Source organism: Alternaria ventricosa, assembly GCF_023758065.1.
Source record: "Alternaria ventricosa strain BMP 2768 chromosome Unknown scaffold_6, whole genome shotgun sequence".
Lineage (NCBI taxonomy): Eukaryota > Fungi > Ascomycota > Dothideomycetes > Pleosporales > Pleosporaceae > Alternaria > Alternaria ventricosa.
The window spans coordinates 1,591,034-1,616,897 of NW_026055686.1; the positions used below are offsets into that span (position 1 = coordinate 1,591,034).

The 25,864-nt window shown below is 53.3% G+C and overlaps 11 protein-coding genes across 11 annotated transcripts; 5 read left to right on the forward strand and 6 right to left on the reverse strand.

Annotated features, from left to right (window-relative positions):
* Positions 1-143: 143 nt before the first annotated feature.
* ATP3 (atp3 gamma subunit of the F1 sector of mitochondrial F1F0 ATP synthase) lies at positions 144-1,030 on the forward strand (the record flags this gene model as incomplete). Its single annotated transcript, XM_049342548.1, has 4 exons — positions 144-174; positions 234-685; positions 739-961; positions 1,011-1,030. 4 exons carry the CDS (start codon positions 144-146, stop codon positions 1,028-1,030), a joined length of 726 nt encoding a protein of 241 aa, XP_049200700.1.
* A 624-nt stretch (positions 1,031-1,654) lies between these two features.
* On the reverse strand, positions 1,655-3,156 carry J4E93_004622 (uncharacterized protein; the record flags this gene model as incomplete). Its single annotated transcript, XM_049342549.1, has 2 exons — positions 1,655-2,992; positions 3,103-3,156. The coding sequence occupies 2 exons, from the start codon at positions 3,154-3,156 to the stop codon at positions 1,655-1,657; spliced, it is 1,392 nt and encodes a 463-aa protein (XP_049200701.1).
* A 2,234-nt stretch (positions 3,157-5,390) lies between these two features.
* On the forward strand, positions 5,391-6,057 carry J4E93_004623 (uncharacterized protein; the record flags this gene model as incomplete). The annotated part of the gene is made up of 2 exons (XM_049342550.1): positions 5,391-5,467; positions 5,517-6,057. The coding sequence occupies 2 exons, from the start codon at positions 5,391-5,393 to the stop codon at positions 6,055-6,057; spliced, it is 618 nt and encodes a 205-aa protein (XP_049200702.1).
* Positions 6,058-6,723: 666 nt separating this feature from the next.
* Positions 6,724-8,091, reverse strand: J4E93_004624 (uncharacterized protein; the record flags this gene model as incomplete). The annotated part of the gene is made up of 5 exons (XM_049342551.1): positions 6,724-6,802; positions 6,863-7,130; positions 7,188-7,751; positions 7,829-7,990; positions 8,022-8,091. 5 exons carry the CDS (start codon positions 8,089-8,091, stop codon positions 6,724-6,726), a joined length of 1,143 nt encoding a protein of 380 aa, XP_049200703.1.
* A 2,000-nt stretch (positions 8,092-10,091) lies between these two features.
* J4E93_004625 (uncharacterized protein) lies at positions 10,092-13,165 on the reverse strand (the record flags this gene model as incomplete). Its single annotated transcript, XM_049342552.1, has 5 exons — positions 10,092-10,226; positions 10,277-10,726; positions 10,777-12,621; positions 12,677-12,918; positions 13,117-13,165. The coding sequence occupies 5 exons, from the start codon at positions 13,163-13,165 to the stop codon at positions 10,092-10,094; spliced, it is 2,721 nt and encodes a 906-aa protein (XP_049200704.1).
* An 803-nt stretch (positions 13,166-13,968) lies between these two features.
* Positions 13,969-15,038, forward strand: J4E93_004626 (uncharacterized protein; the record flags this gene model as incomplete). The annotated part of the gene is made up of 3 exons (XM_049342553.1): positions 13,969-14,030; positions 14,140-14,729; positions 14,779-15,038. The coding sequence occupies 3 exons, from the start codon at positions 13,969-13,971 to the stop codon at positions 15,036-15,038; spliced, it is 912 nt and encodes a 303-aa protein (XP_049200705.1).
* Positions 15,039-16,269: 1,231 nt separating this feature from the next.
* On the forward strand, positions 16,270-17,273 carry J4E93_004627 (uncharacterized protein; the record flags this gene model as incomplete). Its single annotated transcript, XM_049342554.1, has 2 exons — positions 16,270-16,398; positions 16,494-17,273. The coding sequence occupies 2 exons, from the start codon at positions 16,270-16,272 to the stop codon at positions 17,271-17,273; spliced, it is 909 nt and encodes a 302-aa protein (XP_049200706.1).
* A 583-nt stretch (positions 17,274-17,856) lies between these two features.
* Positions 17,857-19,098, reverse strand: J4E93_004628 (uncharacterized protein; the record flags this gene model as incomplete). Its single annotated transcript, XM_049342555.1, has 3 exons — positions 17,857-18,843; positions 18,902-19,006; positions 19,060-19,098. 3 exons carry the CDS (start codon positions 19,096-19,098, stop codon positions 17,857-17,859), a joined length of 1,131 nt encoding a protein of 376 aa, XP_049200707.1.
* A 231-nt stretch (positions 19,099-19,329) lies between these two features.
* Positions 19,330-20,861, forward strand: NUO49 (NADH:ubiquinone oxidoreductase 49kD subunit; the record flags this gene model as incomplete). Its single annotated transcript, XM_049342556.1, has 2 exons — positions 19,330-19,998; positions 20,049-20,861. 2 exons carry the CDS (start codon positions 19,330-19,332, stop codon positions 20,859-20,861), a joined length of 1,482 nt encoding a protein of 493 aa, XP_049200708.1.
* Positions 20,862-21,433: 572 nt separating this feature from the next.
* On the reverse strand, positions 21,434-22,141 carry J4E93_004630 (uncharacterized protein; the record flags this gene model as incomplete). Its single annotated transcript, XM_049342557.1, has 1 exon — positions 21,434-22,141. The coding sequence occupies one exon, from the start codon at positions 22,139-22,141 to the stop codon at positions 21,434-21,436; it is 708 nt and encodes a 235-aa protein (XP_049200709.1).
* Positions 22,142-22,963: 822 nt separating this feature from the next.
* Positions 22,964-24,900, reverse strand: J4E93_004631 (uncharacterized protein; the record flags this gene model as incomplete). The annotated part of the gene is made up of 2 exons (XM_049342558.1): positions 22,964-24,797; positions 24,875-24,900. 2 exons carry the CDS (start codon positions 24,898-24,900, stop codon positions 22,964-22,966), a joined length of 1,860 nt encoding a protein of 619 aa, XP_049200710.1.
* Positions 24,901-25,864: the final 964 nt, after the last annotated feature.

Here is a 25,864-nt window from a genome sequence, read left to right on the forward strand (position 1 = left end):
GATGTCGAAAAGTGAGGGCGGGCCGGGCGAAGTTCGGCTAGCGCATGGGCATCGGCGCTTGGCTCAGAGTTCACGCAGCATCACGAAAAGCTAGCTCTCGACGACGACCAGCACCCCAAACTCCCCACGCCCATCACACAGCCATGGCCTCACGTCTTGCAAGGAGCGCGGTCGGTGAGTAGTGCCTGCCCGATGATTCTGCGATGCCATTGACCCCGTGCTCACCCCAACAGGCGCCGCCCGTCTCCGCCCATCGCTCCCTCTCCGCGCCCTGCCCTCCATCGCCGTCCAGGCCCGCTACAACTCCAACCTGCCCCAGGAGGACCCCAAGAAGAAGGCCCAGACCGTCCTCGACTCGATACCCGTCCCCGGCAACAGCCCCCTCACCAAGGCCGCCGTCCTCTCCGCCGGCGCCGGTCTCAGTGTCGCCGCTATCAGCAACGAGCTCTACGTCGTCAACGAGGAGTCCATTGTCGCTCTCTCGCTCCTGACCATCTTCTGGGCCGTTGCCAAGTACGCCGGACCTGCCTGGGGAGAGTATGCGCAACAGCAGGCCGACAAGATCTCCGGCATCTTGAACGCTGCCCGCCAGGACCACACCACCGCTGTCAAGCAGCGCATCGAGAGCGTCCAGGACCTCGGCGGTGTCATTGACATCACCAAGACCCTCTTCGAGGTTTCCAAGGTGCGACGCGACGGCAGAGGACATGCAAGGGCCAGACACTGACAACCCCACAGGAGACCGCCCAGCTCGAGGCCCAGGCTTTCGAGCTTGAGCAGAAGACCGCCATCGCCGCCGAGGCCAAGTCCGTCCTCGACTCGTGGGTCCGCTACGAGGGCCAGGTCAAGCAGAGGCAGCAGAAGGAGCTCGCTGAGTCCATCATCGCCAAGATCGAGAAGGAGCTCGAGAACCCCAAGACCCTCAAGCAGATCCTTGACCAGAGCGTCACTGACATTGAGAGTATGTGGCGTTGCATTTCAAACGTGCGGCATGAGCTAACAAGCAACAGGGATCGTCCAGAAGGCATAAGCGTCCTATAGCATCCACCAGTCAAGTCAATCAATGTTATATAAATCTGTGCAATAGTCAGGCTCGTTCAATATAGAGTACCCCAGGCTGGGAAAAGGCCGAAATCGATCTCGTTCTGTCTCCTGAATACAAGTGTCTTTTCTGCCGCATCTTCGAGTTCGGTCTCAGACAAGGCGGGGACATTGGTCATCGGGAAATCCCCTCCCGCGTCTAGCATCGCCATAGTACCAGATAATCCAGAAAGCATGAGGCATTCCGACGCAAGGGGTGCTATACGAGCTTCATTAGGTATTGGACAAGACGAATTGACAAAGGAAACAGACATGTTACCCCGCGAAGTTCACGAACCCACCACCTTCCCATTTCGTAACGACACCCAACTCAACAACATCCCTCTCCGTTTCCTCAACCCGTGCTGCCATCACTGCAGGTTCTGTCGATGACAACGAATGGCTTGGACCAAAGCGACCAAAGCTTCCGATACAGATCAGAGAAGTTGGGATGCGCTTCGATGTAGGCAAAAGAACTTGACACCACCATCAGCCCAGTGACGATACACAAAGTACTGCGTGGAGCCCACTTTCGCATCCGCGTAGTGACGTATGTAAGCGTCGACGGCGCCATCTACAAAATCAACCTTTGCGCTCTCTTGGCCCGTTGTGTTTTCACCCTTGGGGAAGCGTTGATGGTCTTTTTCGCGGTCCTCCACTTCTTCTTTACATCTGCATAGCGATCCTTGCCTTCCCAATCTCCCACAACCCTGTCTCTCATACCAATCCGCGCATCAAAATGCTCCAAGCCGGGTGCTAGCTCAAGCACCTTATGGTATTGCTCCGGATCCCAATACGGCTTTCCAGATGGTAAGGGGTCCATGGGAAAGTAATCGTAACCCCTCATGTCAGATATGGTCAAGCTTCTCAAACTTCCATGAAGACTCTGCAACATGAAGCGTAGATATCTCATTAGGGTCTCGTTGTCTTCGTACGCGAAGTCAAGGGTGTGAAGAGATTTGATCGAAGCTAGAAATCTTGTCATGATAGACATAGTGTCAGCTCCGGCGTTCAGCCAACTTCCATCGCTGTATGGGCGATATTGTCTCCTGGTCATGAAGTTCGTCGTACTGATGTGAAATCTGAGGTATTTGATATTGATGGCGCGGTTGGTGAGGGAGGCGATGAAATGAGGCGACGTGCCGTTGGGGAGATCTAAGCGCTCCAGGCGTTCCCAGGACGTTGCGCGCGCCCACAAGTTGCAGTTTTGCTCTGTCAACGCAAAATCGCCCTGCCTCAAGGCCAATTCCAATAGCGCCGGAAACTGATCGCCGGGCTGGAAGTCGAAATTGAATATGTCGTATTTGACATGTTCCCAAGTTTCGAATTGCGCACGCTGGACAAAGCCATCAACATCGATAGTAGTGAGACGCAGGATTTGGAGACCAGTTGGTACAGTGTTTTTGATATATTCAAGTTCACTCAGGGAGTGTCCGGTCTGCTCGGGTATGGTCGCGTAGATTTCCGCATCGAGAGTGTAAAGTTGGGGTGACGAAAGCAGACGGTAGTCCAGAGGATGGAAATTGCGATTCTTCAGGATCCAATGCAAATGCGCCGAAGGATGCAATTCGGAGAACAAATTGAGAAGGGTTGGCGGAAGCTCGCAGTTCACACGCCAGGTAAGGTCTTGTAAGTTACTGACGCTCCTCAGGATAGTCTCCAGCGAGGGCAAAATCTCGAGCTTGAACTTGGCTTCATCCTTGAACGGGCCTATCTTTAGATGCCTGACATATTCTCCAGTCTTTCCATTTCTGTCACTGAGCCTCTCTAGCATCGGCGATGATAGACTCGGCCCAAGGAGAGTGCGATCATGGATCGTAAAGTTGCGGAAGAACAAGTATTGAGACTCATTGCGATATGCTTTGGAGACGAGACGGAAGTTGAAGAAGGCTTCCCAATCAGTGTCGTAGACCTGACAGGTGTGGTCAGAAGAGGGGAACGACGTGAAGCTTTTGTTCAGGTACACACGTTTTCTAGAATGATGAGAAGTATCGCCAGTGGCATGCGGAGTAGATGGCATACAGATTTTGCAGCCATCTTGCCTGGTGGTCGCTTCGTACGGCGAAGAGGGGACATTCTGGCGGAGAAAGAGCAAGGAGGAAAGACAGATGCCGCCTGCCTTTCTTCCATACTGGTAGTGGGTATATGAAGCTATCAAGCCAACAGGGCGCAGCAACGTATTCATCCGTCCCTATACCCAGATTAGGCAGTACGGATCCTTTTTGAGCGCGTAAAGGTCAGACTGCATCTTGCGAGGCTGAGCGAGCTACATACCGCGGTTGCCTTCCACCCGCGGCTGATCTGTATATGCTTGCGTTCTCGATCTGAAGAGCGATATAGGTAAAACAAATCCAATAGAATTGCAGCAAGTTTTGCTTGTATCCTGCTAAAGATTTCAGATAACCTGCTTGCTTCGATGCCGTTGTAGTGATATCGCAGGGCAGAAGGGTTCGGGCGCAGCCCCCCAGGGTCGCTTCCAACATCACACGAATGATGATTGGGCGACCACTGACACCCCAGCCGACTGTCCATTCTGCTGCGCTTCCTGCCACATCAACCCTTCTCCATCACTGCCACCCATCAGACAGGGTCAGTGATTACGCCTATCTGTTTCTGGCTGTGTTACTACAACTATTTCACTATACGGCAGTGACATATGTGACAGGAGTAGCGCGTATCCGACAATGAAAGTGGCGTGAGTGACCGAACAAGGCTGTTCCCAGGCAGCCAGATATCGATCAATTCCCCTGCAAGTACTCAAAGTGACTGGCCATTCGAAAAACGGATCTCTACTCTGATAATCTACCCAATTATAAAATGAGCGGTCAAACGAACTCTAGTTCTACACTATCACTGTAGTCGTTGCCCACTCTCCATCATCGGCTCTATACGACGTGACAACCCGGCCACTGTTCTTCTAATCATACCTCTAACCGTCAGATTTATTAGCCATGCCAATCTGTTTCGGCGTCTGGCAGGCGTCGGTTCATCAGCGTAAGCTAGCTCAAATCATGGCGAATCCTCGACACTCTGCGCCTTATTGTCGAGGCCCTTCGCCAGCAGTTACTTACCAGAAGAACGGACTGGTGCAGATAGATCCCACTCCAGAGCATTTGGTCTCCAAGTAAGTACTATCTCCAAGGTCGCGTCAGACGCTAATGTACTAGGACCCAACACAATGCGTCGACGAATCTCTTCTTGTTGCCTCCGGAGATTCGTAATATGATCTTTAAGGAAGTTCTTGGCGGCTTCCACATATCAATGCGCGTCTTCGGACTCGATGTTTGGCAAGATGGTGGTGATGACTACAAGCCTGGAGAACTCCGAAAGCTCGCGTTTGTGCTGCCATACGTATGCCGCCAGATCTATAACGAGACCGCTGTGTTGCCTTACGCACTCAACACGTTCGTCGTGAGCTGCCGTTCCCACCGCGATGCCTTTGCCGGAAACCGCAACCAAGCCCAGCTAGAAGCCATACAAACTATCCAAGTTAATAACCCCTTCCTTTTTGATTCCGTCAACGGGACGGGGTTCGGGGGCTGCTCACGGTACGCACGAGGATGTAGTTGCCCGTTCGACTGGAAATCCTACCGTTCTCATCGCCCACCACCGTTAGCTATGCCGTTCACGCTCCTCTTCCCGAACTTGCGGCGAATTTGGATTGAAGTTGACGTCACTGAAACTGGTTCCGACGTCCATTTCGTCAAGTTGTTGGCGCAACATGCTGGCTTCAATGATTGGAAGGATTATGTGACGATGCGGGAGCGTGGTGTCCTTGAGGTCGTCGAGGTTGTTGACCCAGTTGATATCGATGACCAATAGCTCCTGATTCAGTTTCGGCAGAACGCGTCTAGCAAGATGCTTCTAACCGTACTAGCCTGAGCTTGGATCTTTCAACATCGGTTGGAGGGTTGTGAAAGCATTCGAATCCAGAAAGCTTTGTACAGTAGGAGAGCTCGCACTAGAATCAAAGATGTTATCAATCTCGTTTTGACAGAGTATCTAGTGCGCATTTGTAATCAAACTATTCATTCAAAGTGCCACATGACAATAATCATCAAGCTCGTATAGTCTGCCAAACAAGATGATACATTCACTGACAATGTCTCTTACCAATTTCGAGAATGCACGAAGAGAGAGTCGCTACGAGAAGCTCTTAATCTTATCGTGAGTTGGTAGCACAGTGAATGAGACTTTTCGTTCCCAGATTTATATGGCTCTCGACTATCTGCGCTAGTCGTGGTCCGACCAGTCGCGTGTTTGTCGCAACAGACCCTTCTTACCTTCTCAGACTCCCAACTACCGCGATCATGGATCCGACATCGAGCGCGCGTCCTGATGATGCCCTACCGAATCCAGGCAATACTCCCGAATATCTGCGCTCTCGGTAAGGAACAGAACAACCAATGTAGCAAGATTTTACTGACGAAACAAAGTACACAGTCCAACGCGCGTACACGTCTTCTTGCACTGCCTGCAGAGATTCGCGAGAAGGTCTACAAGTTTACCCTCGTTAACAACAAGGAAGTCACCGTCTACACGGGAAGCGCCAAGTTCGACCGCGGACTGGCCCCCTACGCCCTCGCCTTACTAAGGACTTGTCGACAAATCTACATTGAATCGCGTCTGGTATTCTACTCCGGAAACACTTTCAAATTTCCCTATGTAACCCTCGTGCACTACTACTGGGCCGTGAACCGCATGCTCTCGCGCGAACAGTTGGAAACTATCCAGAGCGTTGTCTTCGACGAGGCACGGCTTTACGGCTGGACCGGAACACAGTGCGATTTTCCCTGGATGGTGGGTATGAAGACCTTTCCGAAATTAAAGAAGGCTGTGTTGCGGGGTCTGTGTCCAAAGCAAATGTTAGAGCGTGATGCTGTGGTGGGAGGGAGCGCCACTTGGGTGGAACAACTCAAGATCCAGAAGGGTATCAAGCTTGAGGTCATCATCGAAGACCATTCGTCGCCTGGGTAGTTGGCGAATCGATCAGGTTATCGATATGCAGAATGAGAGATACGATGAGTTTTTCGATGATGGAGATGTGTTGGCGGGATCGATAGCATGTAGTCAGCAGGTAGGATTCCGGCGATGTTTTACCTTGCTGGTTCTAGCCCAGGCAATGCACATGCTCTCAGCCTTCTGCACCTCACAGAAGCCATAGCACAAGTCAACAGTCAATGAGCACAGTTAGTCGTCTTACGACAAGTCGCGGTGTATAAGAACAAATGCTAGATTGAGGGGTATGTAACACCAAGACTCGCATGCTCCGACAGCAGCAGCAAAGATCAACACCATACAGTACCGTGCGCAAACCAAATACATGCCCCAAACATACAGAAAGAAGGTTGACACACACACACACAAGGGAAAAGCGACTGCCAGATACAAATGCCCGCAAGACATAAGAAGACCATAAGGGGTGGAATTGTCGAATCGGGTCGAAGGGAGCCCAGAGCTCCAGGTAATGCATGCTTTCGCTGCTATGCTATGCTGAACTGAACAATCGGGCGTCGTTTTGGAAGATGTAAAGGTGGTAGTTTTGGTGGTTGGGTATACGGGAAAGGGGGTTCGTCGTGAGGAAGGTCGTGACAAGAAGGAGGGTATCGATGGAAAGGAAGTGGGCGAGTCGAGCGGCCAAGGCTATGGCCACCAGTTCATCCTCTTGTAGCTCTCAATGACCTCTTCGACCTTTTCTTTGGTGATCTTCTCTACGTTGTACCTGGTGGTTGGTTAGTATATCGCCGGCTTAATCTTCTATGTGAATAGTGGTGTGACTTACTTGAAGCCCGTCTCCTTCTCGAACAGACTCCCGTCCATGCTCAGATCCGCATCCTTCAGCAGCTCCTTCTCCATGTACGGCGTCAGCGGTGTCGATTGGCTGATGCCGGCTTTTGTTTGCAGTTCTGCCCAGGGGTCTAGCGTCTCGTCATTTACTTCGTCGACGACATGGTCGAGGTTCAATCGTGCAAAGGCTGAGATGAGTGTGCCGTGGAAGCCGGTTTCGATGTTGAAGATCTTACCCATGAGCTGGGCAGTGTCTTTTTGGGCTATATGTCTTGTCAGTACTGCAGTAGATAGGATAACGTGGTGTGGAGAGGCCTTACAGTGATTCGCATGATCCACAATGTTGAAGGTAGGTGCCGGTCTGCGTCCTGGGGGCCCCTTCATGTACCACTCGACACCATGCCACAGCGCCCTTGTAGAGTCCTCAATGTGCACCAGGTTCGTCTTCAGATCTTCTTTCCACAAGAAGCGCATCTCCTTTCCTTTGCTCTGGTATACCCTCGCCATGCAGAGCGCCGTACTCAGGTATTTGCTCGTGTACGGTCCGTAGACGTGTGCCATCCTCATCACTATCAGGTTCAATCCTTCGATCTTGGCCAGGTCCTCCTCAGCCTTGAGTTTCCATTTTGCGAGATTCGACCAGGGTTTCGGCTTGTCTGACTCTTTGCTGGGTGCGCTGTCGGGCTTGTAGACCATGCCGGTGCTGACTTCGAGGAAGCATTTGACCTTGCGTTTCGCGGCTTCGCGGCCAATGGCCATGGACAGGCCGTAGGAGCGGAGTTCGTAGACCTTCTCATCTTGGGCGAAGCGGGTCTCGCCGCCGCAGTTGAAGACGTAATCGAATTCGGCGCCGCCTTCACGGTCGAATATTCGGGGGAGTGATTCTGTAGGGTTCGAATTAGCCTCGAACGTCTTGTTGTAGATATCCCTTGGACCCAGAGACATGGTCAGGGGTACGCACTTTCCTGCGCCGCATCCGCCTGTATGAATCGCTCTCTTGAGCACGCCTCCTTGAATTCAGGTGCAAGCCATGCCAGCTCCGGGAGATGTTTGTCGACGATGCGTATCTGCGAGGCGAGGTTGTTGTCGTGGATGTACTTGGCGAGGTGTCGTCCGGTGTAGCCTAATCCACATGGTCAGCCCTCGTGGCATACTTGGGTTGTGCCCAGCGCGAGCCTTACCCAGCCCTCCTATTATCAGCACCGAAGGCTTTTCTGAAGCCATTTCTTGGGTCGCGTGTGTACGTGATCTGCGTCTCCTGTGCGCGCAAGAAGGGATCACTAGGGGATTCTGAAGGGCGCAGTGGGCGGATGGTGTCTGCTAAGGCCAAAGTCGGGGGTGGAGATTTGAGCGGTGCGGATCGCGCTCAGACCGTCTTTGCGAGGAACCAACTGGCGAGGGACAATATCACGGCTGCTATAGGCGAAGCGTCTTGCTGCGATCGTCTGTCTTGCTCACGTTGGAAAGCAGATAACACGCGGCGTTCGCGATCGCGGGCGTCGAGCTGGAACGAGAGGGACTAACCACGAAGAGGGATACTCCAAGTAGGTAGGATACCGCGGCACCACAACGATGTCATATAACTCAGGCCCAATATGCGCGACTCATTGACCTGCAGGAGGGGGGCAGTCAGGCCGATATTTAAATGTGCACACCCAAGCCCGGCGATAATTCTCTTCGCAAGAGGCTACCCCCATCACTGAGGCTCAAAAACCAACTATGGCCGCCAGTAGCAGCCATGGTCGGGCACTTGTGGCTGATCCAATGCACACCATAGTGGTCCGCTCCGCAAGCAAGTCGACCGAGATTATTGTGGGCTTCGTATGTAGCGAGCCCGCGACAATTGTATTGAAGGCGCCCGCTGCCACCCGCCACATTATGCAACTTGGGCACGAGCACCCAATACGGTCCGCTCCACCGTATCCCCTCATATTCACAGCATGACGTTTGCTGTTCCTATCTCCTGGACACATAGCGGTTGTCGCGGGAGATGTACAAGAAGCGGGCGGTGAACGACGGCACGCTCCCGCAGTGCTGGACCTTGTCTCGAGCTTCAGAACTTTGGGTCGCATGACAGCCCGACAGTGGGGGTGAATTCAGGGGGAACAGAGCTATCAGCTAATCCCTGACTGACGTAGCCATCTCCTTGGGCGTTCTCCGCCGTTGTGTATAATGTGTAAGCCACACTCGCGATCCTTCAACGAGCGATTACCGAATAAAAAGCAAACAAGTGCGGAGCCGCGAGGTCTGTCGCTAAATCGCCTTCCCCTTTACAGACACGATGCTGGGGTTGTCCTTCTAGCTTAACGTCTAGCCTGCATAAAACCCTCGCTTCGTAGCAAGTTCAGATATTCTACTAGGCTAGGCAACGTGACAAGAAGTTCGGCTCGTAGCATTGCCGATATGTATTCAATATTACGGTCATTGAGTCAAGTAAGACCTCGTAGCGGCCGAGTTAGACAGCACGAATGCCGTCAGATGTTGCTGTCATCCCGCGGCATGGTGACTACTCATCAGCCCAACGCCCTCGTCGGCGACTTAACATTTATTGTCAAGCCGAAGGACGGCGATTCCAACATGTACAGTTCGTCTCGGCGTTGTGTCATACAGCTCCGGAGTCCGGGGGCCTGTCGGCGCCGGGTACCGTAGCACACGGCGTGCGAATCTAGAGATCTCCTCGATCTGTACCTCCTATCAATAAATGTAACGCAGGTACCCAAGCCGTATTATTGGCTGGGACGCACTTTCTTACACCGCTCTATGCCACCCATCGTGATTGTGCGACACAGCCGACATGCAGTTTGCATCCAGAGTAGGTTGTGTTACGGTACAACTCTAGACAGGCATGCATGCACAACCTCGGAGTCGAACAGCAGTTCATGCATAGAACGTCACTAAGGACGGTGATCGTCCCGCACTTGCATATGCATCAGTAATCCTTTCAGCTGAGTCTCTATTTGATATATTGGTGAAGATGAGTGGCTAGATCGCAAAGCTACTATGAATATCTCCTTGAGGTAAAATGAGATCGCAAAGTCATATCGCATGCTCGCCGAACCGTACCGCCCATTCCCATGCATACAGAAGTAGTACTAAATGCCATCATGCTTTTCTTCGCCGCATATCGCCCAGTCAATCTCACCCTATGATGCCATGTGCACCCGATGCAAATCTAAGAAGATGTCCGAAGACAAGGAAACCCCGCCTTGCATGCATGCTTTGCTCTAGAACTCCCAGGTCTCGTCGACTGACTTGATGGCCCAGTCGAACTTCTCACGGAGTGTCTTGGAGAAGAACTTCTCGATGGGTACGTCGAACTTCTTGGAGAAGACCACAGTGAGACGAGGGTCGATGTAGTTCTAGTTGCGGTTAGTCAGAGATCATGCAAGATGGGTGTGGAGTGACTTACGATTTTGGACGTGCCAAGGGCAACCTCCTTGTTGCCCTCCTTGTCCTCCATCTGGATCTTCATGTTCTCAATGCGCTGGTTGAGCTTGTCGATGTTACCCTCAAGCTTGTCGACTGTTGGACCCTTGCCCTCAGCTTCGACCTTGCCAGTCTTGTTCTCCTTCTTGTACTTGGCGGCCAGCTCATTTACCTTCTCCATACGCTCCTCGAGCTCCTTAGGCTTCATCTCCTTCTCGCCGTCGGCCTTGAGCTTTTCGTTCTCCTTCTCGAACTTCTTGGTGATCTTTTGTCGCATCTCTTCGATCTCTGCCTCCTGGTGCTGTTTGACCCACTCCATGTCGAGGTCTTCGGGTCGCTCAAAGTACTCAGCACCCTTCTTCTTCTTGATCTTCGGGTCCACGTCGATCATCATCATCTTGGTCCTCCAAACCTGATAACGAAGACCATTAATCTGACAGAAGTTAGCATAGTAAAACAGCGGGATGTGCGACGACAACATACCCTCTCGTTCATCTTCTCGATGGAGGTTGCGTGGCTCGCAGCGACAGTACGCTTGTGGTTACACAGGATGGCAACTTCACGATTGGCATCGTTGTAGGCCTTCACCTTCTCCTGGACTGTGCCAGTGGCCTTCATCTCCTTGAGCAGTCGAGCCATTGTGTACGAGGCGTTGTAGGTACGGAAGACCTTTGCGGTGAGACCGGGCATGTAGCTTGTCAGATGCTTGTTGAGACCCGAAGTAGTCAGTCGATCGAAGATGTCATCGCCTGTGGTCTTGGGCTCCTTCTTGAACAGCTTCAGGTTCTTGAAGACTTGCGGATCGACCTTGACCTCGTCGTAGAACCGAATACTGTCTTTACCCAAGAAGTCAAAGATGACAGTCTCCGGCGGCTTCAGAGTGATATGCTGAAACTTGAGCGAGCAGCAACCGACGGTATCAGCCTCATCCTCTCCCTTCTCGTTACCAGCACGGAGGGCGAACTGATCGATGAGGTAGATGGCGGTAGCGCGTTGACGATCAGCCATCATCTTAGAATTGAGATCTTTGCGGTAGTCTTTGCGGATGCGGTCGATGTGCTTCTTGAGTTCTCGCGCCTTCTCGAATTTCTTGAAATCGCTCTGGCCCTTGATGTCGGAGTTGGCAGCGAGCATGACATACTTGTAAGCACTGTTGATGTTTTCTTGCCACATAGCCAGCCATGTGCCTTCGTGATCGTGCTTGACCGCCTTCCATTTGTGACCCGCGGGTGGCTCAGGGACTTTAGCATTCTCGCCAATGTTGATGGTGATCTGCTCGGGCATAACGCGCTCCTTCACACGACCGGTCTTGGGATGCTCACCACGACCACGGAAAAGACCGGGGGGTTCAACGCGGAAGTTGCCGACCTTTTGCTTGCGACCGTCCCAGAGGCAGTACATGTACTGAGCCTCAGCAGCCTCCTTTTCAGCCTTGAGCGCCTTCTTCTCCGCTTGTGAGAGAGCCTTCTTCTTAGCGCGCTCCGCATCGAAGTATTCAAAGATGGGCTTGAAGTCGCACTTCTCAAACTTCTTGATCTTGACTGTGTTTCCATCTTTGTCCTTGCCGTGTCCAGTCTTATCTAGAACCTTCGTAAAGTCCTCGAAGAAGTTCTTGTTGAAGGTAGGGTTCTCGACGTTGTGGGTGGAGTTCAGCATGCTGCCGTAGAACGTAGCTACCTCCTCGGCGTCCTTGTGCAGGGTAACAGGTACACCATCGTACACCAGTTTGACGTGCTTGGGAAGCGGCTCGTACTCGGGAGGAAAGACAACACCGGCGTGTTCCAGCGTGTCCCACTTCTTGGTGCCGTCACTCTTGCCTGGGTCCTCCCACCAGCGGTACTCGTCCTCCTCGTTCTCAGCCTCTTCGTCCTGCTCAGTCTCCTCTTTCTTGACTTTGCCCTTGCCCTTCTTGACAGATGCGGCAGCGGCGGGCTTCGCCTTCGTGGCTTTCTTCGGGGCAGCCTTTTTGGCGAGCGGCGCGTCAGAATCAGACTCTTCCTTCTTTACTCCGTTTGTCTTCTTGGCTGGCGCCTTCTTCTTCGCAAGAGGGATGTCGTCATCGCTGTCGCTTTCTACCTTTTGCTTGCGCTTCGGGGCAGCCTTCTCCTTGGTGCGCATGGCCTTGGCCTCCTTTGCAGCGGCCTTCTCGATAGACTCCTTCTTCTTAGTGAGCTTCGTGGCGAGAGGCACGTCGGAGTCGGCAGACTCTCCGATTTGTTCGGCGCTTGCTTTGGGGAGCACCCTGGCCTTGAGAGGCACATCGCTGAGTTCTGAATCGGAGTCGTCCTGGGTGGGTTTCGCTTGCTGTGAGGTTCGCCGCCGCTTACTCTGCTGAACAGTTAGTCCAGCTTAACGCGCGTGAATCTCATCAAGAGCAACCTACCAAAGGCTTGTCGTCATCCTCGGAGCTACTGGCGTCCTTGTACGATTTGCTGTTTGTGACGCTGCTGCGCGACTTGCGCTTTCCGTTGGCACCGTTGGTCTCGGGCGCATCGATATCCATCTTGTCGTCGTCGGCGACTGGACCCATGCGGATTGAGATGCCGGGCTCGATGTGACCGTTGGAAGGGACTTGGGCGTCCATTTTTCTGTCTTCTTCTTTGGTGATCTGTTCGTTGGACTTTGCTGTTGAAAAAGTTTCGTTAGCCATTTTGCGTCTTTAGTGGAGGCGCACTGGTTGCGCTAAGTTGGGTAAGGTAGCGAGGGAGGAGGTTGGTAATAGTTGGGAGGTGAGAGGGTGGAATTTGACAAGGGCGATCGGGGCGCGTGAGAGGGAGATAGCCGTGGCGCGTGGAGATAGCGCAGATTGCTGGGCGCACTCACCTTGGTCCTTTCCTCTCACAAGAGGAGTGTCGTCGTCTGAAGAGGACATGATGGAAGAGACAGGCGCGCGCCGGGAATGCGGATAATAAAAAACGGAACGGGCGTGCTCAGCGAGATCTGGCGCAGATCGAGGAAACCTAGTGGGAACGAAAGAGCGGAGCCCGTGGAAGGGTGAGAGTTGTGGAGAGACGCGCGCCACTTGAGGGCAAACACGTCGTGCGATTGAGGCGATGTTGAAGTTTGAGGCAGCAGGGACGGAGGGAATAGACGAGGGCGGACAGAGGATGCTGAGTTAAGTGAAGCGCAGCCAGGGAGCCATTGCCCAGCTGTGCTTCACTAAGTCCACCAGCGCACGGGCGTTCGGCCTTTGCAGCAGATGCGTAACCTCACCATCGATCGATGCACTAGGACGCTGCAAATCGGCTACCAGCGAACACAGCCATTGTGCAAGCTGCTTGCTTTTCCTACAATACGGAACATGCGGAACGGTGCGTCAAGGCTTTGGTGGGTGCCCAGTTGGTGCCTGCCACCTGTTCCTCCATTGTTCGTGCCTATGTCCTCCTAATGTTGTCACGACGATGTCGTCTTTGGAGCCATTTTCAGACTCCTCGGACTTCAGCATGGTTCAAAGATACACTCTACACTGCACGCAGACTGCCACGAGCGTGGCGGCGCTGGTGAGAGGCACCGCATCCGGCGTCCTCTGCTGGCATCACTCACGTGACACTTGGCGTGTTAGCGCGGAAAGCAATTCAGTGTCCCGACTGCCCGATGAGAGCTTCCGCTCAGCAAAGACAGCAGTGAAGCACCACCACCGGCTGTCGCCATCTCCACTCATCTCAATTCGTAGCCATGATGCTGTCACGAGCTGCGCGCCCGGCCTTCAAGGCGGGCATGGCCGCCGCCGCCGCCCGGTACGCTCCCACCTGAGCCCGCAGCTTTTCTCGCGCTCTGCGACCCCCCATTGCCGGAGCCATTGCATCGCCCACTGCATCAATCGCTGACTGGAACTTGTGTATCTAGGCCCGCCACCCTCTCCGTCCCCAACGCTGCAGGCTATGCCACCCTCCGTGAAATCGAGGGCCGCCTCAAGTCGATTCGCAACATCGAGAAGATCACCAAGACCATGAAGGTCGTCGCCTCCACCAAGCTCACCCGTGCCCAGAGGGCCATGACCGAGTCCCGCAAGTACGGCCAGACGTCCAACACCGTTTTCGAGAGCGCCGAGACCAAGCCCATCGAGAGTGAGGGCAAGAAGAACCTGGTCATCGTCTGCAGCTCCGACAAGGGCCTCTGCGGTGGTATCCACTCGGGAATGTCGAGGAAGGTCAGGGCTATGCTCCAACAGAATCCCGACATTGAGTTGGCTGTCATTGGCGAGAAGTGCAAGGCGCAGCTTGGTCGTTCCAACGGAAAGAACATGGTCCTGTCCTTCGCCGGTGCCGGAAAGGACGTTCCTACCTTTGCCGACTCCCTGCACATTGCCGACCAGATCTCCATGCTGCCCACCGAATACGCTTCCATCAAGATCGTCTACAACAAGTTCATCAACGCTTCGAGTTACGAGGCCACCATCCAGGAGGCCTACTCTGAGGAGGCTATTGCCCAGTCTGGTACGTCACACCTCCAAGTAGCAAAATTCATGTCTGACAATCTATCTAGCCAACTTCTCTGCTTTCGAGATTGAGGATGAGGTTCTCCCCAACCTCCGCGAGTACGCCCTTGCCAACTCGCTCTTCTGGGCGCTGGCTGAGGGTCACGCTTGCGAGCAGTCTGCGCGTCAAAACGCCATGGACAATGCTTCCAAGAACGCTGGAGACATGATCAACAAGTTCCAGATTCTCTACAACCGAACGCGTCAAGCCGTCATTACTGGCGAACTTGTCGAGATTATTACCGGTGCGGCTGCTTCCGAGGGTTAAGCGCTCCAGGAGCATTAGACTTGATATCCCAATGATCTGGTTCCATCTCCCTTATGGGCTGTGTAGAATAACCATCTGTTCATAGCTCTTTTGTACCAGCCAGTTCGTGGAAAACATTCATGGTTGAATCCCGTGCCTTTGTGTCATGTCTGCTTCTCGACCGCACCTACGCTGCGGCCTACGTCACATCTGGGCAGCACCGTGCAGATCTAGGTACTGTCATGCTCATCACGTGTGTCAGCTCTCCTGCTCATTGTCGTCGCAGGAATGCAGGCTAAGATGACCAGCCACCTCAAAGAGCGCCTCGGCATCCTCCGTCCTCGCTACAACCTCCACGCCAGATCGGAAACGGTCGCTTGGGTAAACACCACGCGGACGTGTGCTGCAGTGCAGCGCGATCGGCCTCGGATCTAGATCAATCATCTGCAAGTTGGCGTGTGTGTGATATATCTCATCATGGTCCAACAGCAATTTGGCAAAGCTAATGTCCGGCTTGCAATGCCGACCTGTCCCTCAGCGGTAGGTCATGAGTCGCAGACAACGGCAGAGGAAAAAATCGCCGGCAGACGACTACACCACTACTCAGTGAGGCAGCAACTATGCACACCAACTGCCATGAGACTGCAAATCAAGCAGTCTGCACGAGGGTTCTTCAAACCTTATGCGTGCTTCAACCCCAATGACGGCAAGTGTTTGCGTACCTGACCCTCTTCGGCGCGCTAAGGGTAGGGATAGCTGGTTTATGAAACGTAACCTGCATTCGAAACGGACTCGCCCCTCTTACCACACCCTCACCCGCAGAAATAGTACGTCAGGCCTAGTCAGGCACGGTCAGGCCCTTGAGGCATCATATAATATGGCTCATTATGGGCGTTCGCACATTGCTTTTAGTCCCGTTCTTTAATTCTCCACAAAGCGCTCCGGCAGCAGCCCACCGTTTTGCGAGAGCTGGCATCTACCCTGGAACTGTCCCGACGTCTCAATTGCATCGACAAGAGGAAAGCGCACCTGCATTATTGCCTTTACTGCTTACGTCGGTACCAATTCAACAAATATTGAAGCCGGCTTCACTTTTTTATTCTTTGAGGCTGCGCTTCTCTCTTTCCGTTCCGCCTCTATCCGGTCTGCTTCGCGTCCAAGCTCACATTCGCAACTACACTTCATTCACTGCTCGTTCTTCAATCAGTTTCGACCCACAGTCAGCAATCCACTATTTCGACCGCTTGAGAATATGTTGGCGCAGGCTGGAACCTACATGTTGAAAGCGAAGATGCAGGCTCTCAAGGATCTGTATGCTAGTCGACGCTACACACAGTGCGCAAGTTTTGGAGAGCGTTTGCTGGGCGACATCAATGACAAGGTATGTGAGAGTAACAGTACGCCGCGTACCTTCCATGAAATGAAGGTCCCTGAGGCAGGCGCAACACGTGAGAAGCAAATGCTAACGAATGACAGATCCATCCCATCCACTCCGCTTATCTGAACTTCTATATCGCACTCTCTCACGACACACTGGCAAGAGAAGCGACCCTAAAAAACCGCTACAAGGAACTGAACGCGGCGGAAAAGTACTACAATGAGACCATCGTCGCCCTTACACCACCTTCGCCATCTTCCACTGCGCCGATGGAGGACGACGACCAGCCTCTGACACCAGACTCTGCGACTATCCCAGACGAACAGGCTTGGTTCCGGCGATCATCAAGAGTCAGGTCCTTCGACTCAACAAGCAGCTATCGTAGCTCGACCTCAAGCACAGATTCCTACGCCTTCGACCTGGAGGTAGACCCTGACCTTACGCTGCGGAACTTTCGCTTTCCATCCCCACCCGGCAAGAACGTGGAATGGGACTCGTGTGCCGACCCTAGACCCTTGTCCCGCCACATCAAGAACGACAGCATCCTATCACCTCTATCCACAGAGCATGTGCGATCGAAACCAGGGGTCCAGCTGCCGAGTGGCACCCCCGCCTTCGTCCGCATGGTAGAGGGCCACCTTACTAGTGTGCGGACCCTAAAAGAGACGACCGGTGTCCGTGGTGTGCGGTTCGCATTCCCGACTCCTTCGCCATCTCCCACCAAGTCGCAGTTCAAAGACCCTCGCAGCAGCTGCATGATGACAGACGAGGAACGGGAGAAGCTGCAACAGAAGAGGAAGAACATGACATGGCGCCCACGCTTCAACCCTGAAAGCGTGCAGAAGCTGTGTAGCGATGCGCTGGCAGAGCTCTCGTAGCTGTCAGCATGTCCTTTCGTGGGAACCTCCTCAACTCTCGTTGCAACGATTCAACGCGGCTGACCCACGAACATACCCATGCATTCTGTCATGGTCAACGAGACACACAAACCTTACACGACTTTCTTTGATGTTCATTTAGCAAGGTGTCCCAGGTGGACAGACTCTCATATACCCCAGTTGATACTTGTCGGTTTCGTCTTTGTAAAGCTATGATTTTTGTACAAATACGCGTCAGTCACGAATGTCTAGTTGTATCAATAGAAGCAAGCTTGTTTTTCTTTGTAGACCGTACTTCGATCTCGTTCTAGCATAGGCATCAACGTCAATGAATACGTTTGAGTTAGAGGTACCAGATCATGCACATGAAACCTGCTCCCTTAATGCGAGATGCGATGTGAAAGTATGGTGTAATCATTTATTATGCCTTTTGACAACCGCCCAAAGGCACAATGCCAGATGGACTAATCCATGCAAAAGAAGTCGCTCCGTGATATCGTAGACTTTTCGAAACCCGCCACCGTAATGCCCTAAAACGCCATTGCAATGCAAATTCTTCCACACTCCCGTTCTAAAGAGCTTCCTACTTTTGCATCTCATCCAGCCCTCTCTTAATCCTCTGACACTTGATCTTGAGCAGCTTGACACTCTCCAAAAACAGCTCGTCGCTCTCCCACTGGCCAGTGCTTTCTACCTTGAAGATGAAGTGGTCTCGTATCCGACCCAGCTTCACTTTGTCTTTGAATTCGGGATGTCTTAAGCATTCTCTGCTGACGGTGTCGTTCATGGCGTTCTCGACTACAGCCTTGGGCTCGCCTTCCTTGCCTTCCAGCTCGGCGTGTTTCTGAGCATCCTCGGAAGTGACCTTGTCGAGCTTGATGACGCCCCGGGGGAAGCAGCGCGCGAATTTCTTTGCGTCGGCGCCGATGATGGGTTTCGTGATGTCGATGGTAGGCATAAGGCGGTACGAAGCCGTTGCGACGGGGGAGAACTTGGCATGGTCTTGTCCGATACCCTTGATAGCGTGCATGCTGAGACAAATGCTCTGCCCTGGCCTCATCTTTGCGATCAGGATATCTGGGTTGGTAGACCGGATTTCTTTCCCTTCGCTTTGCGCAAACTTCTCCTCTTGACGGCCGTGGGGTTGGAAGACGATGTCTTTAGCGTAGACATTGTGGCCGACGTAAAGTTTATCGGGATCGGTCTCTCCAGCTACTGCTCGTTGCAGACCGCCCTCTTGCCATGTGCATTCCACGTCTAATCGCAGCGCAATGGTGTTGTAGTCTGAGGGTGTTCCAGAGCCCTCGTCGTCGTCTGTGGGCTTTTTGTACCATTTCAGCCAGCGGAGACCCTCGCGGTCGCCGCAGAGGGGAATTAGGCCGAGGCGGTGGGCGAGCACTTCGTCTTGGATGATGGATGTATTTTGGTAGATAAAGACATCTTCTACGGCGAGCGTAGGGATTTCGGAGAGGAGAATGCGGCGGAAGGCGTTTGCGACCGAGGTGTCGATACCAGTGAGGGAGAACTCGGCGTTGTTGGGGACAAATTTGTGGAAAGTGACGTTGAAATTCTGAACCTTTGGTTAGTACGTAGTCCTGTAGTCTTGCTATGAATATGATCGCGCATACCTCCTTGAAGTATTCCAAGTCCCATTCGTGGTTCTCGCCCGGCCAGTGTCCTGGGAAGTCGGTAGACTGCTGGTTGGTGACTGTCTCTGGACCAACTCCAAGCGTCTAATCGTGGCATTAGCGGAAGATCAACCCCATATTCCAAGTCGCGTAATTACCTTGCGCTTGATCTGCTCCTGGGCACTCGGCGTCGACATGGTTGCGGTGTTGGGGTCAAGTTTGGTGTTTTCGGAGGGGAGCACTTTCCATGTTCACAAAAAGTTCGAGGAAGGCGCCGGCGCGCCAAGACCCACGCAGCCAATGGCGGTAGACTCAATCTGGTAGCATCATCGATATGAGGAAAGCTCCCCTCCAACGCCACGCCCTCACTCTCCACTCTACATGCCCATTGAGGCCCTATACTCGACGTAGGGAGAGATACCACCACCATGCCCGTCTCCTTTGCGCGTCTGGCCGGCCCCGCGGCGAAGCGAGCGTGCCTCAACGCCTCCCGACCCCAGCTCCGATCGGCAATCCCTTCACGGCCCATTGCACGCTGCCTGTCGACTACATTCCCCCGCCGATACGCTGAAGTCGAGGAGAGCCAGCGGACACGACTGGTCCCGACCGATTCCAACTTCGGCGGCGTTGCACCGGCCGAGACGGCCCAGGAAACCAGAGCGGAGGAGGACGAACATGTGGACACCAGGAAGATCCGGCATTACACTGTCAACTTCGGGCCCCAGCATCCTGCTGCCCACGGTGTGTTGCGCTTGATTCTGGAGCTGAACGGAGAGGAGATTGTGCGCGCCGACCCGCACGTTGGCCTGCTGCACAGAGGCACAGAGAAGCTCATCGAGTACCGGACGTACCTCCAGGCCCTGCCATACTTTGACCGACTCGACTATGTCTCCATGATGACCAACGAGCAGTGCTTCTCGCTGGCTGTCGAGAAACTGCTGAACATCGATATCCCAATCCGCGCCAAGTACATCCGTACCTTGTTCGGTGAAATCACTCGCATTCTGAACCATCTCATGTCGGTCTTGTCCCACGCTATGGATGTCGGTGCTCTTACGCCCTTCTTGTGGGGTTTCGAGGAGCGTGAGAAGCTCATGGTGAGTTGTGCGTGGCAAAAGTATGGATTGCACATGCTGATTACGTCTAGGAATTCTACGAACGTGTCTCCGGTGCCCGTCTTCACGCAGCGTACGTCCGCCCCGGTGGTGTATCGCAGGATCTCCCCCTCGGTCTTCTCGACGATATCTACCAATGGGCTACCCAGTTCGGTGACCGCATCGACGAGACTGAGGAGATGTTGACAGACAACCGTATCTGGATTGGCCGCACAAAGGGCGTTGGTGTTGTCTCAGCTGCTGACGCCATCAACTACTCCTTCTCCGGTGTCATGCTCCGAGGATCCGGTGTTCCCTGGGACGTCCGCAAATCGCAGCCATACGACGCCTACGACAGGGTTGACTTCGATGTCCCAGTCGGTGTCAACGGTGACTGCTACGACCGTTACCTCTGCCGTATGGAGGAGTTCCGTCAGTCTCTCCGCATCATCCACCAGTGCTTGAACGACATGCCAGCTGGCCCCGTCAAGGTTGAGGACTACAAGATCGCGCCCCCACCACGCGCTGCCATGAAGGAGAACATGGAGGCTCTCATCCACCACTTCTTGCTTTTCAGCAAGGGCTACACTGTCCCACCTGGTGAGACCTACAGTGCTATTGAGGCACCCAAGGGAGAGATGGGTGTCTTCTTGGTCTCAGATGGTAGCGAGAGGCCGTACAGGTGTAAGATTAGGGCACCCGGATTCGCACACTTGGCCTGCATGGACCAGATTTCAAGAGGTCATTTGCTCGCCGATGCTGTCGCCATCATTGGAACAATGGATTTGGTCTTTGGTAAGTCCTATCTCCAAGAAGTGCATATGAGACATTTACTAACTTCCTCTGCAGGTGAAGTTGACCGGTAAGAAGTAGAAGAAAGAAATAGAAAGGCGGCTGCATTTTGCTTCGATTTGCACAGCATGATTTTTTGTCGCGTTGCATGAGGGATACAGGGCCGATGGGTGACACTCGTATGGTCGACGAGATCAATCACGAAGACGATTTGATCTTTGGTGTGGTGGCTCAGCAGCGGCAGTAGCGGGTTAGGTGACTGGTTGTAAATACTGTACCTACGTGTTTCTTGAAAGTCAATTGACATTTGCATGTTCATCTTGTCCCTTTCTATATGCGCATCCTGGAATGATCTGCAGGAAGTTGTGCTCGTTGGTTCTTCGATCCTTTCTCTTTGTCGTTCTATACCAACTTAAAGGCGTCACATTATGATCAACCATGAGCATGGCAGTGAATGAGATGTTCTTGGCAATAGAACCATTTCAGGAAAGCACCAGTCACGCAATGAGGCTACGATATTGCCATCCGGATGACAGCAATTAGTGAATTGTGTTGTGACGAGATGAACTCACATCAAGATACTGGCAGGGGACATGGAAGTAAGACCAGCTCAATTGTAATATACATTATCCTATCCCATGCCCTCTTACAAGAACATGCCCGCAGCGGATCCGAGCGCCATGATGCCAAATACCGCCAGCCCAGCCTTCGAAAACGCGCCGTGTGTAACGCCCACCGCACTGGCAGCGCCCGTCGAGTCCGCATTCGAAGAGCTAGCAGTCGCGCTCGCATCGCCACTTGAGCTCGCAGTCGCGCCTCCGCTCTCGCTCATCGTACCCACCGATGACGACTGCGCAACAGAACCACTGCTACTAGCTGCATCCGGGTCCGTCGAATTCTTGCTAATCTCATCGAACGGCGGAGTGCAGATGACAACGTCGACCCTCTTGCTCAGACACTCTCCCAGCTCCAAGAAGCTCTGTTCGTCGCTAGCCGAGCACATTGCCGTGCAAGGAAACGGGCTGCCCATTGCGGTGCTGTCGTTTCCAGAACAGCACGCGTACATATCCCAGAAAGCGTGGTCGTTGAAGTCCGCGTCGTTGCTGATGACGCATCCGCCATCGCGGCCGGACGGTCGAGCAAGAGGGTAATTGGAAGGCTGCGCGGGTGTGTCGGGCATGGCAGAGTTGGAGGCGCATCCTACTGCAGGACCGTAGCTGAAGATGGACGGGAACTCTGTGGGTTTGGTGAAGGGGCTCGGCGACGCATTTGTGTAGGTTGTGTAGACGTAGTTGTAGGTCGTCGTAGATGTCGTGGTGATTGTAGACGTCATCTTGAACAGTTGTTGCTGCATGTAGCGTGATGCAAATGAGAAAGTTGGTAGGTGGTAAGTGACGAGTAGCTAGCTAGCTGGAAAGAGAGGCTGAAGGAGGTTGAGCACCACCACAAAAGCAAACAAGATAAACTTCAGCTAGGAGCGAACGCACGAGCTGACGCGTCTGAGTAAAAGAGCTATATCGTATCACAGGCGGAGAGAAGCGGTGTCTCGAACGTAGGCAGTGAAGAATACGAGGTGTGTGACGGAGTATACGAGTCTTAGGACAGATCTAGAAGGTGACTGCTTTTCCTAGTTTCTCAAAATAGTAAGCGAGATCGTCGACGCAGGTTTGCGAGGAAGTGTCGTTCTGAAAGCTGGAACGTAGAAAGCGAATCTGGGCATATATTTTGTAGCGTTCGCTGCACAGCAAACAATCAACTGGAGTGAATGATTGTACATGGGGGTAAAGACTCTTCGCCAGTAAAGTTCACGGGAGTTGCGGGGCGCCTCCAGGGCTGGCTTAGCGCGGCGACGTCACATGCAGTCCTCCGCTAGCCTGCGGTTGGCCAAAATACCAGGCAATCCGGAATCATCGTACGCCGAACAATAGTGGACCATGGAACATGAGAACGCGGCCTCAAGGTAGGTCACAGTCCAGCTACGTAGAACAATTCAGACTGTATCGGCATCATTGCTTTTAGAGAATGAAAAGAAAAGCCATTCAGTTGCACATCATGTTATCAAAGAACACACGATTTGTTTTGAACAGTTGAATTCTCATCTTGGTATCATAGCTGCCATGCAATATGGCACATTAACTTCGTACTAACATCCCTTTCGGGATCTCCTAAAACCCATCTATGCCTTCTCATCAATAGAATGGTGGACACCGACAGTGCGGTCTCCGTGCACGCTGCTCCTCCTCAAAGTCTCATCCTTGTCGTAGTCCTGGTCAAGCTGGTTCATCTCGTCCTCAGTCTCGTTGAGGTGGTGGAACAGAATCCAGATGAGGCAACCAGCGATGAACGAAGCAACGGCAAGACCAGCAAACATCCACTGGATCTTGGGGTCAACGACAAGCGGGTTGAGAGCCTCGGAGATAGCAGATCCGAAAGCGTTGGTGAGCAGGTACATGGACTGGACGAATGACTTCATGCTGGGCGGGGCCTTGGTGTAGGCGTACTCGAGTCCAGTGACGGAGGCGAAGATCTCGGAGAGACCAATGAGAATGTAGGCACCGGTTTGGGCGGCAACGTGGATGTTGTTACCCTGGTGAACGCCATCGACAAGATCAGCGTCGCAGGCTAGCGGGGTCATGTAGCAAGGACCAGAGTGGTAGATGTAGTATTGGATGACGCAAGCGTAAATCATGGCGAAGGATGCGATCCAGAAACCGGCGACAATGCGGTTGATAGGAGGGAAGGCGATCTTGTGCTTGCGGAGTGTGGGCATGAGCCACTGGTCGACAATGGGCAGGAAAACGATAATAGCGATGGGATCGAAGTTCTGCATCAGATCGTTGGGAATGCCGTGAAGACGCATCTGACCTGCCTGGGTGACGAAGTTGTTGGAGAAGTTGCCGTAGACGACCCAGTAGATAGGGTAGAAGCAGAAGACCTGGCAAGCAATAAGAGCACGCTTGACCTCGTCGACAAAGTGGTCGTCCCAGTTGAGGACCTTGGTCTTGCCGAGGCCGGCCTGGTAAGATGGCTTAGCAGCATCCATGTTACGGTTCTTGATCATCATCCAGATAATGCGGAAGGCATCGGTAATGATGGATCCTTGAGGAGGGCGGACAACGTAGACCTTGCGGCCGAGGACGAGGACGAGCAGTCCGACGAAGAAGACGCAGAGGCAGAGCAGGTACGCACTCCAGAAGTCGCGATCACGTTCCAAGTAGGGAGTAGCGAGCAGGGACAGAGATCCGGCGTTGATGCACCAGTAGAAGATCATGTAAATCCTCTGGATGGTGATGGCAGGGTCAATGATAACCTTCTCGCCAGTCTTGTCATCGGTTCCGATGACCATTTGTCTCCTCTTGTATTGATCGGCAATCAAGGGCGCAACGTTAGACTTGATACCTCCGGTACCGAGACCAATGATGATAATGGCGACAATGTAACCAGCGAGACCGGCGCCGTGATCCAGAGCAGTAGGAATGGATGTGCAGGTGAGAACGATAAGACCGAGGATGTAGACGCAGCAGAAGATGACGATGGTGTTGTACTTTCCAAGGTACTGATCGGCAATGATGGCACCGAGAATGGGAGTAACGTAGCACCAGAACTGGAAGAAAGTGGTGAGACCAGTGGCTCCCTGGTGACCCATACCGAGCGCACCGCGACCTTCCTCACCACTGCGGGGACGCGAGATGTAGTTTTGGAAGATACCGGAAGCACCATAGTAAGTGAAACGTTCGCAAAGCTCGACGATGGCGACCAAGAAAGCGCTCTTGGGAAGAGGCTCTCCAACCTTGCGCAGTGTCTTCAACTCCTCGGCGGTGGGCCTGATACCACCGATGCCATCCTCTTCTTGGACGTAGGAAGCAGCATCGGAGTTGGAGCCGGCAGTGAGCGCAGTGTCCTTCTCGACGGAAACATGCGCGCCGGCAACGTTGGAATCGTTAATAGTGGCGCCGTAGAGGTGAGGGTGCTGGTCAGCGACCTCTTGGCCGTGCTGGAGTGCCTCAGCGCTGTCAAACATGTCAGTAACCCGTATTAATCCCAGTGGACCCGAGTACCAAAGGGCCGACGGGGAAGCAGAACATACGCAGTAGTCTCGTGGGCGGTAGCCATGGTTTCAGATCTCAATTGCGACCAAAGATTCGGTCAATAGAGAGGCAACCCAGAGTGAGTGTGACCAGAGAGTGAGAGGGAGATCCGGTAACACCTGGAGTCATAACAGAAGAAAGACGACACCTCCATATTTAACCCACCCCCTCGTTGAGCACACGCGGTACCCACATGGCATTCACCTACCCAATGGCTCCGACGGTCGCCTCTGTCGCTCAAGGGCAGTGGACCAAGCACGCACAAGCACTCTCGCCAGGCCCGATGTAACGTCTTGATAGCCCTGGTTCTAACCAGATAAGCATGGTCGTCCGGCACAAAGCCTGTCGAAGCCTTCCCTTGGCAGCTTAGTCGCGCCACTGCCCGCTCGGCGTGCAGGTAACCGATTCGCCCCCAACCCGGAACACATGCAAGCACCTGCCAAACACGGCGATGGCACGCGGTGATCTTACGTTGGTGTTTGTGACAGAGTAGTTGGTTACCACACCTCAATGTCGTGCCGGGCTGCCGGGCCCTCGCCTGGAAATACAGTCGTTGTGGTTCGCCAGCCCGCCTGTTCGCTTCGATGTAAGGCACACCCCGGCACGATCAATACTCGTATAAAAAACCGCAAACGCAAGTCTAGCTGCAGTCATGCTAACCACCGTGCCGCCACAGAGATAGGAAGGCATCGGCAATCCTGCAACCACAAAGATCCAATACTTTCGATTACACAGCACTGACCGACCCATAATCTTTCCAATCTCCAGCCTTCCAGACACTCATCTGTTTGCAGAAAATTTGCATGGCCGGCCCACTCCGATTTGCGGAAAGTAGTAATGGTTCTGCCATTCTCTCCGGTTTCAGGGACCAGGTCCGCCGAATCTAACGACCTCGGTTTCTTCTCTAAACGGTCGCGGGTACACACTAGCTCGGGCAACGCCGAGAGAGATAAGCTTCTGACCCGCCGTGGAGCTGTTCTCTCGTGCAT